At 44.2% G+C, this 12,410-nt stretch overlaps 1 protein-coding gene across 3 annotated transcripts in view; it reads right to left on the reverse strand.

Annotated features, from left to right (window-relative positions):
• Nucleotides 1–12,410, reverse strand: part of reps2 (RALBP1 associated Eps domain containing 2) — a 226,124-nt gene that overhangs the window by 103,067 nt on the left and 110,647 nt on the right. For all 3 annotated transcript variants that reach the window (XR_010964378.1, XM_067992674.1, XM_067992673.1), the window contains exons 5-7: nt 7,189–7,295; nt 3,980–4,130; nt 2,454–2,517 (exon numbers count right to left, since the gene is read on the reverse strand). Coding sequence is in view for 2 of the 3 variants with exons in the window: in XM_067992674.1 (XP_067848775.1) it covers nt 2,454–2,517; nt 3,980–4,130; nt 7,189–7,295 (322 nt within the window). In the remaining variant the exon portion in view is untranslated. The remainder of the gene's footprint in view (nt 1–2,453; nt 2,518–3,979; nt 4,131–7,188; nt 7,296–12,410) is intronic.

Consider the following 12,410-nt stretch of genomic DNA (forward strand, 5'->3'; position numbering starts at 1 on the left):
AATTTTCAAAGTGAAAAACGGGTGGGTTGGAGACGGTGGGGCATTGAAAATTGCCACCATTTCAGACCTGCCCATTTCCGGTTTTCACCGGGGCGGGCGACCAACCAACCCGCTCCCAGGAGGCGGGTCAGGCCTTAAAACTTTTCAAGGAGGCTTCAGGCCTCCATTTTTCAGGACTTCCCAATTTTAACCTCGGGGGGCTGGGATTTCCAGGCCTTCTGTTCTACGCCTCGCGAAAGGAGGCGAGAAGGCCCGAGACTAACAGATAAGTGCCTAGAAAGGTACAGCTTGTGGGCCCGGAAGAGCAGGAGTGCTTCCCCCAGGCTCAACAAGCCTACCTGCACCGACCAACGATCGCAGACCCCCCTCAACCCTCCCCCTCAACAATCGTGGACGACCGCAATGACCCCCGATCCCAACACCCACCCCCCCCGACCGACTCCAACATCCCCCACCATGACTGACCCCCGATCCCTCCTCCCATGACTCATGACCCCCGGGCCCACCCATGCCCACCCTTCATAAAAACAAAGACTTACCTGAACACGTCCTCTCACTGGATGGTCTTCCACCGACTTGAGACCAGCCCAACATTCAGGCTGGTCAGTCGGACGGGAAACCGACTAAAAAAAACGTCCTTACGTCAAAATCATAAGAACGTCCAGGAAACCCGTACTAATGGGTTTCCCATCCTCAATTTGACCCCCCCCCCCCACCCCACCCGCCACCTTCCCGGCTCGGTTTTAAAATTGAGCCCAAAGAGTCTGCAAAGGGATATGGACAGGTTAAGTGAGTGGGCAAGAAGGTGGCAGATGGAGAATAATGTGGGGAAATGTGAGGTTATTCACTTTGGTAGTAAGAATAGAAAAATAGAATATTTTTTAAATGGTGAGAAACTATTAAATGTTGGTGTTGAGAGATTTTGGTGTCCCCGTCCAAGAAACACAGAAAGTTAGCATGTGGGTACAGCAAGCAATTAGGAAGGCAAAATGGTATGTTGGCCTTTATTGCAAGGGGGTTAGAGTATAAGAGTGAGGAAGCCTTGCTACAATTGTACAGGGCTTTGGTGAGACCACACCTGGAGTACTGTGTAAAGTTTTGGTCTCCTTATCTACGGAAGGATATACTTGCCCGAGAGGCGGTGCAACGAAGGTTCACTGGATTAATTCCTAGGATGAGAGGGTTGTCCTATGCGGGGAGATCGAGTATAAAGGGCCTAAACTCTCTGGAGTTTAGAAGAATGAGAGCTGTTTTTATTGAAACATAAGATTCTGAGGGTGCTTGATAGGGTAGATGCTGAGAGATTGTTTCCGCTGGCTGCAGAATCTAGAACTAGGGGGGCATAGTCGCAGGATAAGGGGTCAGCAATTTAAGACTGAGATGAGGAGGAATTTCTTCATTCAGACGGTTGTGAATCTTTGGAATTCTCTGCCCCAGAGGGCTGTGAATGCTGAGACATTGAGTATATTCAAAGCTGAGAGAGAGAGATTTTTGGACTCTTGGGGAATCAAGGGTTATGGGGATCGGGCAAGAAAGTGGAGTTGAGGTCGAAGATCAGCCATGATCTGATTGAATGGTGGAGCAGGCTCGAGGGGCTGTATGGCCTACTCCTGCTCCTATTTCTTATGTTCTTATAACTATACTTTGTACAATTTACATTTTACCCGCTTGTAAGAGTGTGATTATCACCTGCAGCATCTATACAGAAAGCTACCACACAATAAACTGCAACTGTTTAAATTATACATGGCAACAATGCAAACGGCTTAGGAGACAATCTCTATTATCCTAAATGCCATGAAATCACAAAAGTACAGGAAGAGTTACTGGCAGATTGGCAGGAATGTGGAATTTGCATCATGCTGACCCTCAAAATGGAAGTATTTTTAAACCATTTTCTTCTACCTTTGTGCCAGCTTCACAATACTCCTCACCGAAGCACAAATATAAAAACAGAGTCTGAAGTATGTGAGTGGACTTTCCCCAATGGCTCCGCGGGCGAATGCGCTGAACTGAGCTATACAGACCGGTGAAGATCCTAGATTTGATCTGTGCTCTCGGTTGAGTTAGGTGACCGCACTAAAATTGGCCCAAGTGTGCTCATCCAAGGGGAAGAGAAAAAAATCGACCGCTTTGACTGGAGATGTCAGGGGACAGTCAGGCCCAGCTGTGATGGCTCTCGTGATGAATAGCCTTGTGACAGACATTGTTCAGGCTCACATATGAAGAATACTATTTGGCAAAGGAAACATGACTGCCATCTGTGAAAACATACCCTCGCATAGACTGCAGCTTCAAGACAGGAGGGTGAGGTTAGAATTTGCCAGATTCAGTCTACCATAATAAAAACACCATAGATTTAGGCACCTTTGCAATGATTTGTTGCTGTACTGTGGATTATTGTGACAAACTATAGGTAAAAAGGAAAAAAATATATAAAATTAAAAACTTACCATATATGAGAAAGTTCCCGGATAGGAAGCTTTGATTTTGTAAAGAGGTCCTTAGCAACAGAACCTGTAACAAGACTTAGATAAATTAGTGATAAAAATGTGAACATGGAAGTGTAGAAGTTATTTTCTGAATCTGTTAACTTTTGAGGATTGTATACTATAGACATGTTTCCTTTCTTTCAGCCCCAGGTGTACGCTGAACAGTGATCTGGGGAGGTGGTGGGATAGAAAGATACAAAAATATCTTTTAAATCAGCTCGCTGATCCTGCAATTGTATTTCTAATCCTTTCCCTGTTGCTCTTTCAATCTTTGGTTGTCTTCCATCTTTTTGTCCCTCTCTATAGTATACAAATTATTGCGAATTCTCTCTTTTTCCCTTCTCGTTGTTTTTACATGCCTTTTGCTCCATGTCTCCTCCTGCTGGGAGAGATGGGTCTGGGCCCAAGATCTCTAGCAGGGAAAGAGGAGCTAGGATGTTAGGTCTGTTATGACCAGGGATACCTGGGGTTTCATATCATTGATGTCCAAGAGCATTGGAAGGAATTGAGATCTGGGACCAATAGCGGAGGGATCTAATGCTTCAGGAAGGTCTAGTTTCTGCAAGAACCCACAATTGAGAAGCACTACCTCACGTACTGCATGTACTGAACATCAAAGATCATTCGATGGAAGGTTCTGGTTAAAAAACACACTCCAGGATTTAAGCAATTATGCAGGGTAATGAGGAGAGGACTATCCATGAGAAAATTATCAGGAGGGACTTTTTCCAGAATTGTTAAGCAGCTGGGAAACTAATTTGGCTACTCAAAGGAATTTTACTTTTTTCAGGGAATGAAAATTTTTTGTAATAAGATGATTTTTTAAAAATAGCAGTTTTGGATTGGGTATGAATGCAACAATTAAGCCAATTAGCACGTTTTGCACCCTATGAACATTTCCCTCCTGCACCAGATGGCCAGATTATTAATTAAATGGAAGATAGACAGGAGAATTTAATCAATAAACGTTACCATGTCACATTCTTCAACAAATTGCAAAAACAAGCGTTGAATGTCATAGTACAGGCTGGAATCTGGGTTTGGGTCCTGCTCACATGGATGTGATGCAGTTAAATTATCTCCTCTCAGCTGACTGCAAGTCTCTTAAGCGAATTGAGTTTGGACAGTCTCCGTCCAGTTCATGGGCCTGAATTAATGACTCAAATCTGCCTTTAATTTGGCACAAACTGAAAGCTGCGTTAGAGTGTCTGTGAGGATGGCAGTGTCAGCAACAGCAAACTTTATCATGGTTCACTTGATGAGTTCTCCTGAGGATGGGGTTAATGTATGTTCTTGGGGCCAGTGTACTGAGACACATAGGGGGTGAAATTCAACTTTGGCAGGGGCACAAAGTGTCTATTACAGACACCCAATTATCCATTGATTTTACTGGCACCGTTAAAATATAAAGAAATTATGAATATTTCAGGACAGATCAGCCCTTTTATTCACGATAGGATATTTATGCTTTGAATGCAGTGTTTTACCTGAAATGAGAGATTTCATATCAGGCTGCAGCGTTTTAAACTGATTGAAGTAGTACTCTCGCTGTTCCTCGGTTATCCTCCAGAGGTCATCTGTGTAGTCTGAAGGACCTTCCTGTGGTTCTGGGTCTGCTGGCTGTGCAGATGTTTGCTTCTGCAAAGAGCAGAAAGACATTAAATTTAAGAGAGAGTCTAAATAAAAGTGAATGCTTCAAATGTTTTAATAGCGTAAATACATATCCACAATGTGCCTTCCCGAAAGATAACTATTGTGGGTTGGGGGTAACTACTGATAAAATTAAAGTTTACTCAAACAGAACAAAAAACACTAAAGGAAATTCGCGAATCAGTCACAAAGTTGGACCAAGATTCAAAAATATATTATAGAAACATCTTGGTCTTAGCCGCAGTGTTTTAAATCAGTGCCTCCTTTTCAAAATGAATTTTTATGGGGGCTGCACAGTAGCATACTGAGTGTTGGTGTGATAATGATCAGTGCCATGGAGTGGGTATGGACGCAGGTTAGAGCCCCACTCCTGGTAGTTACTAGTCTGTCATATTTAGTAAGGAGGCATCAAGTGGACATTGCTGCATCTTCAAACAGTGGGGAAGGAAAGCAGAAGGGGATAGTCACTGCTTGCTAGTCTGGCTCCTCCCAACAATTCACTGATGGCAGCTTTGGGCCTGGCCATATGCTCATTTTCCTGGCTGCAGAGGCACCATGCAAGGCTGTTAATGGAAGGAATTACTCTACAGGTTAAAGGGAGAAAGCTTAGTCCCAGAAATAATGAGCAGCACAGCATGAAGGGACAGTTCTTCGCTCAGTGCTCTGGTTGTGGAGGCAGAATGATACTTTGGAAATTGCATTAAAAGTCTGGTGTCTCGATGTTTCGCCCGCTAATGAGGAGTGACTGACATGGCTTTTTGTAATTCCCTTTCCTTTTAACATCACATTTCCCCTGTATCTAGTACCATGGAGTATGGGATTTGTTCAAGCATGCTCCCCCATGACATAGTGGAAAGCATCTGACCAAGTACCCTGTCAGGCTGGCCACTGTTTTATAAGAACATAAGAAATAGGAGCAGGAGTAGGCCAATCGGCCCCTCGAGCCTGCTCCGCCATTCAATAAGATCATGGCTGATCTGGTCCTAACCTCAAATCTAAAATCATGTCCAATTTCCTGCCCGCTCCCCGTAACCCCTAATTATGTTCCCTGTATCTAACTTACATGGTCAGCCTCTCACCCCCATTCCATTTTAAAAGATTGGTAATTAAATGTATTTTTATTTTCTGTGCACGTGGGGAGACAAGGAGATCGATGTAAAAATCCATCCACATGTTTATGATAACTGTTTCAGAGCAATGAGTGCTAACAGTGCATTTTCACCCTACATGGACAGCATCACATTGCTTTTATTCTGCTTTCAAGATAGCTTAATAGTGACAGTAAAAATGGCCTCAAGTTTTGAATGTTATTTGTAGCGTTTGCTGCAAGTGTATTTTTGTAACCTAGTGTTCTGCATAATGTAGCCATTAATTCTTATTGTGAAACCAGTCCAGATAATAGTCAGCAGTTGAAGAGAAATGCAGCTGGTATCTCACAAACACAGCTGCACGCTGGGCAGACAATTCGGTTTGGTTAACATTCCAAAGTGGTTATAAAAAAGGCCAATGAAGTACTGGGATGGAGTTCAAATACATAAAACAATCGAAATTGTTTTCAAAATACAAGACGACATTAATAAACTTGCAGAATGGGCATGTAATTGGCAAATTAATTTCAATATAGATAAGTGTAAGTTTGGTGGGAAGAATAAGAGGGCCACATATTGCTTGGATAATAAGAGTCTAAATGGGGTAGAGGAGCAAAGTGATCTAGGGGTACAGGTACACAAATCACTAAAATTAGCAATGCAGGTTAATAAGGCCCATAAAAGAGGCAAATCAAGCACTGAGATTCATTTCCAGAGGGATAGAATTGCAAAGAAGTTTTATTAAGCTTGTATAGAACCTTGGTTAGATCACACGGAGTACTGTGCACAGTTCTGGTCTCCATATTATAAAATGTATATCCAGGCATTAGAGAAGGTGCAAAAAAGATTCACAAGGATGGTACCAGAACTGAGAGGATATACTTATCAGGAAAGGCTGAACAGGCTGGGGCTCTTTTCTCTAGAAAAGAGAAGATGGAGGGGTGACCTGATTGAGGTCTTTAAGATAATGAAAGGATTTGATAGGGTAGACATAGAGAAAATGTTTCCACTTGCAGGGGAGTCCAAAACTAGAGGTCATAAATATAAGAGAGTCTCTAATAAATCCAATCGGGAATTCAGGAGAAACTTCTTTACCCAAAGAGTGGTAAGAATGTGGACCTTGCTACCATAAAGAGTAGTTGAGGCAAATAACAGATACATTTAAGGGGAAGCTAGATAAGCACATGAGGGAGAAAGGAATAGAAGGGAATGCTGATCGGATTTGATGAAGAGGGATGGGAGGAGGCTCGCGTGAAGCGTAAACGCCAGCACTGACCAGTTGGGCCGAATGGCCTGTTTCTGTGCTGCAGACTCAATGTAACTCGATATAACAGTTTAACCTTGTACAACTCATGGGTTGTGTGCAATTTATGGGCACTCCGCTGCAAATGGGTTTTGTTGCATTGGAGATGGTTCAGAGTAAAGCAAAATAAATGATTCTTGGTCTTAGGTCCACGTTGCGAAGGGAGACGGCCAGAACCAAATTAGATTTCATAATATAGATGTATGCAGGTCAATCAGCTTGCACTATGAGCACAGAACTAGAGGTCAAGTTTTGCAAAATTGCTGAGCCTCCAGCAGTCCTGGAGGTTTTCTTTTAAAAAGCTCTCTCTACTGGGTACTTGGAATGGACTCTCAGCAGAAGCAGTTAATGTAATGCTGATTTAACACCTTCAAAAAAAAGTTCAGTAAGTATCTGTTTATGAACAGGATTCTAGCAGGGAGAAAACCTGTTCTTTTCAACAGTAAATGTTCACTTCACCCCATCACATGAATATTTATACGATGCAGTTGAGAACACCATCTGTGTGTCTTTTTATTTTGCTAACATCTCCCTGAAGATATACTATTGCACTTAGTTTGGTGAAACCCAGGATTTAGCTGGTAGAAAGACCTCAGTGATTTATTCTTGAAAAATTCATAAAGTTCAGAGTCTTTTAGGCTCATTTTACTCTTACCCGAGCATAAAAGGAATAAGGAAGTGAAGGCTTGGACACATAGTTCCCTAAGGTTTGTCCACCTGGATATACAACAGTGCCTGCTGTTGGGCTTCCTTCATGAGTGGCTGCAACACAAAAAACAAATGTTGAGTAATTCAAATTGAAACTTGAAGGTGTACAGTACAGTTACAGCAAGTTAACAAATTTAGTGGCTCAAATATTAGTCCTTCTACTGTGTAATCTTATAGCTCTGAATTAGTCAGGGCCATTGTACAGGTAGATGTACAATGCAAGTGAACACACGCAATTCTTCTTAGCAAAACATCATTGAATTGCGATTTACAATTTATGAATAATATGGGACTGTGCTTGGAAATTCTGACATGAAAAGGTAAAAAGATTTTAAAAAGCACAAGAACCAGCCATTTGGCCCATTGAAGCTAATCCCTCTAGTATCCCAACCAAGGGGGGGGGGGGGGGGAAGGGAGGGAGGGAGAAGAGAAAGAGTGCAGAATGCCAGTGGTCTCGCCAGCAACACTAATTCACCTTGGAATCATCCTTCTATAGCTGGTTTGAGGTGCATATACACTCAATATTCATAAGAGGATAAGAAATCGGAGCAGGAGTAGGCCATGCAGCCCCTCAAGCCTGCTCTGCCATTCAATATCATGGCTGATCTTCGACTTCAACTCCACTTTCCCTCCCGATCCCCATATCCCTTGATTCCCCTAGAGACCAAAAATTTATCGATCTCAGTCTTGAATATACTCAACGATTGAGCATCCATAGCCCTCTGGAGTAGAGAATTCTAAAGATTCACAACCCTCTGAGTGAAGAAATTCCTCATCTCAGTCTTAAATGGCCGACCCCTTATCCTGCGACAATGCCCCCTAGTTCTAGACTCTCCAGCCAGAGGAAACAACCTTTCAGCATCTACCCTGTCAACCCCCCTCACAATCTTGTATGTTTCAATGAGATCACCCCTCATTCTTATGAACTCGAGAGTAGAGGTCCATTCTACTCAACCTCTCCTCATAGGACAACCCTTTCATCCCAGGAATCAATCTAATGAACCTTTATTGCACCGCCTCCAAGGCAAGTACATCCTTCCTTAGATAAGGAGATCAAAACTGTACACAGTATTCCAGGTGAGGTCGCACCAAAGCCTTGTACAATTGTAGTAAGACTTCCCTACTCTTGTACTCCAACCCCCTTGCAATAAATGCCAACATGCCATTTGCTGTACCTGCATGCTAACTTTTTGTGTTTCCAGAGTACAGTTGCGTTTTTTTTTTGTTAAATCTACAGGAAGGGGGTGCCTAATGAGTCTGAAGACTGCTGAAGAATCTTGCTATCAGTGGCTCTTAAGATGGTCCTATGCATTGTTGTAGCACTTGTATTAGATGGTCTGGAGGAACACAGTAGAGTAATGAGAAAAAAGCAGGCTGGATTTCACTCATGATTATGACGACAGGTCGTGGCTTTATTCAAGATCGCAGACCATCCTTACATTCAGGGAAACTTTATATTGCCTTCATCGATTTCTGAAAGACTGTTGACCTTGTGCTTCATGCAGACCTCATCAAGAAGCTGGAAGCTTTGGGAGTGTATAACCAAATCTTGGATACTATCCAGAATGTCTACTCCAGCTCTAAGTTTGTGTAACAGCAGATGGTAGACCCTGTCGCCAAAGAGGAATGAGGCAAGTTCTCCATCACCTATCCTATCCAATATCTTCATGAAAATGTGAAAGAACATCGGAAAGGAGAGACTTAAAGTGCTCATTCCAGGTATTTTCTGAATATACTGCATCATTCCTTCTCAGATGATATTATGCTGTTGGCTCACCTGGGGATCTAATGTACTCTATCCACAATACTGAACAATGGGCTAACCCAGTGGTATAGGGTGCTGGTTCCTCCAAGTACAATAATTTGATTTAACATGGCTCAAAAGGGGATCCATGAAAATACTTTTCCTTTGTGGTTCAGAACACCTGAGCATGCAACAGAAGGGCTTCCTCTAGCCCACATGCAAGATCCAGGACAGAGTTGTGAAGTCATGTTGTGGCCAAAAGGGGAACCAATTGCAGTAATGGAGAGATCCAGCATGCATTGAATTGTCACCAAATATCCTGGAAAGGGAGCCAGCCTCACGGCAGGCAATGCCACTTTACCATAGCTCCTCACGAGGACTGGTACTGAGCAGTTGGAGTAAGCCTGATACACAGCACTGTACTTGCAGATCGAGAAGGAAAGAGCCTGCATTGATAGTGTCTCTCATGACCTCAGGACGTCCCAAAGTCCTTTGTAGCCAATTAAGTACTTTTCAAATGCATTCATTGTTGTAATGTAGAAATGCGGCAGCCAATTTACGCACAGCAAGGTCCCACAAACAGCAATGAGATAATGACTGGATAATCTGTTTTTAGTGTTGCTGGTTGAGGGATAAATATTGGCCAGGACACTGGGAGAACGCCTCTGCTCTTCAAATAATGCCAATATATTACATCCACTTGAGGGGCAGACAGGGCCTCGGTTTAACATCAGAAATATGTGTCCTCAGTACTGCATGAAGTGTTGGCCGAGATGTGCTCAAGTCTCGAGAATCTGCCAAACCCATAACCTTCTGACTCAAAGGCGAAAGTGCTACCACTGAGCCAAGGCTGACACCTACATCAAGATGGCTGGCACAACATAAACTGCTCAGTTTGTCTTTCCACCATACCAAAGGCAGTTTTCCATCATACATAGCATATGGGGAAACAGAGTCATGGGAGGACAGCTGCTGAAGGCCAGATGTAAGATCATATGCTCATATATCCAGGGCTGTGGGGCCAAGCGGTGGAACCACTGTTCTATGGGGCATGGCCATATTGTAGTCAGGAGAATGGTGGCATTACACCAATATTTTACAGCAAGTTGTGCTACTCACTCTACCACTCAATAGGCTATCCACCTAGCAAGGGCTCAAACTCAAACTTGTCAGTTGTCTAAAGATCAACTAGTGATTATCCACTTTGGAGAGGGGTGTGGGAGGGGGCAAGAGGTGTCTTTTAGGGTTGAGGTGGCTCGAAGATCACACACCCGGTGATGGAAATTTGGAACCAAGTCAACTTTCAGCGGTAGACTCTAATCTAATAACTGAAACAGGCAGGTCTGCAGTACTCCAGGCACTGCCGACCAGCCCGGTTCACTAATGGAGCCAGGAAGCATGGACTCTTCATTGAACACTATGATTCTTTACACTAGGTGCCTTGAAAGCCAATGTCCTAATGGATAGGGTGGTCTTCACTGAAGTAGCAGGAAGCTTGCATGTTGTAGATTGTATGGTTTTAACCAGTCCCTAAACATTGGCACTCCGTCCAACATCCAATTCCTCTGGACGTAACTATTTGGGGTACGTTCCTTTGGCAAGAGTGCACACACTCCATATCAAGCAAACAGAAATTGTGTGTGGGAATTTCTCAGTAGCATGGTTTGGAGACCATTAAACGTGGTGACTGACTTCCATGCATGTCAAAGATGCAGCTGGCCAAAAACAATTGTCCTCTAACTGTCCCACCATAGCATCCAACTCTTATTAAACCAGGAACACTTCTCACCACGATGGACGTCTCGGCACTCTACACCAGTATCCCCCACGATGACGGCATCGCTGCGACAGCATCAATACTCAACACCAACAACAGCCAATCTCCAGACGCCATCCTACAACTCATCCGTTTCATCCTGGATCACAATGTCTTCACCTTCGATAACCAGTTCTTTACCCAAACACACGGAACAGCCATGGGGACCAAATTCGCACCCCAATACGCCAACATTTTCATGCACAAGTTCGAGCAGGACTTCTTCACTGCACAAGACCTCCAACCAACACTATACACCAGATACATCGACGATATTTTCTTTCTATGGACCCACGGCAAGGAATCACTAAAGAGACTACACGATAACATCAACAAGTTCCATCCCACCATCAAGCTCACCATGGACTACTCCTCAGAATCAGTTTCTTTCTTGGACACACGAATCTCCATCAAAGACGGGCACCTCAGCACCTCACTCTACCGCAAGCCCACGGACAACCTCACGATGCTCCACTTTTCCAGCTTCCACCCTAACCACGTCAAAGAGGCCATCCCCTATGGACAGGCCCTGCGAATACACAGGGTCTGCTCAGACGAGGAGGAACGCGATGGACACCTACAGACGCTGAAAGACGCCCTAGTAAGAACGGGATATGACGCTCGACTCATCGATCGACAGTTCCGACGGGCCACAGCAAAAAATCGCATAGACCTCCTCAGGAGACTAACACGGGATGCAACCAACAGAGTACCCTTTGTCGTCCAGTACTTCCCCGGAGCGGAGAAACTACGCCATGTTCTCCGCAGCCTTCAACATGTCATCAATGAGGACAAACACCTCGCTATGGCCATCCCCACACCTCCACTACTCGCCTTTAAACAGCCACCCAACCTCAAACAGACCATCGTTCGCAGCAAATTACCTAGCTTTCAAGAGAACAGCGTCCACGACACCACACAACCCTGCCACGGTAACCTCTGCAAGACATGCCAGATCATCGACACAGATACCACCATCACACGAGAGGACACCACCCACCAGGTGCATGGTTCATACTCCTGTGACTCGGCCAACGTTGTCTACCTCATACGTTGCAGGAAAGGATGCCCCAGAGCATGGTACATTGGCGAGACCATGCAGACGCTGCGACAACGGATGAACGGACACCGCGCAACAATCGCCAAACAGGAGGGTTCCCTCCCAGTCGGGGAACACTTCAGCAGTCATGGACATTCATCCACCGACCTTCGGGTAAGCGTTCTCCAAGGCGGCCTTCGAGACACACGACAACGCAAAATCGTCGAGCAGAAATTGATAGCCAAGTTCCGCACCCATGAGGACGGCCTCAACCGGGATCTTGGGTTCATGTCACGCTACACGTTACCCCACCAGCGAACAAATGTTATCTGTTTTTAATATAACGGGTCAGTTGCTGTCTTTTCTATGTTTCTACCTCTCTATCTCTGTTTTTTTTTGTTTGTTGGTTTTTTTTTTTGGTGATTTGTATATTCTGTGAGACCTGGCAGGTAACACCTGTCTGTCTGCACACTGATTGCCTTGGCAACGGGCAGTTGAAAAAACTGTCTGTACTCACCAAGCATTGTTCTGTGAATTATAAATGCGATTTCATTTCGAGGACTTCATTTC

Source organism: Heptranchias perlo, chromosome 11 (genome assembly GCF_035084215.1).
Source record: "Heptranchias perlo isolate sHepPer1 chromosome 11, sHepPer1.hap1, whole genome shotgun sequence".
Taxonomy (NCBI): Eukaryota; Metazoa; Chordata; class Chondrichthyes; order Hexanchiformes; family Hexanchidae; genus Heptranchias; species Heptranchias perlo.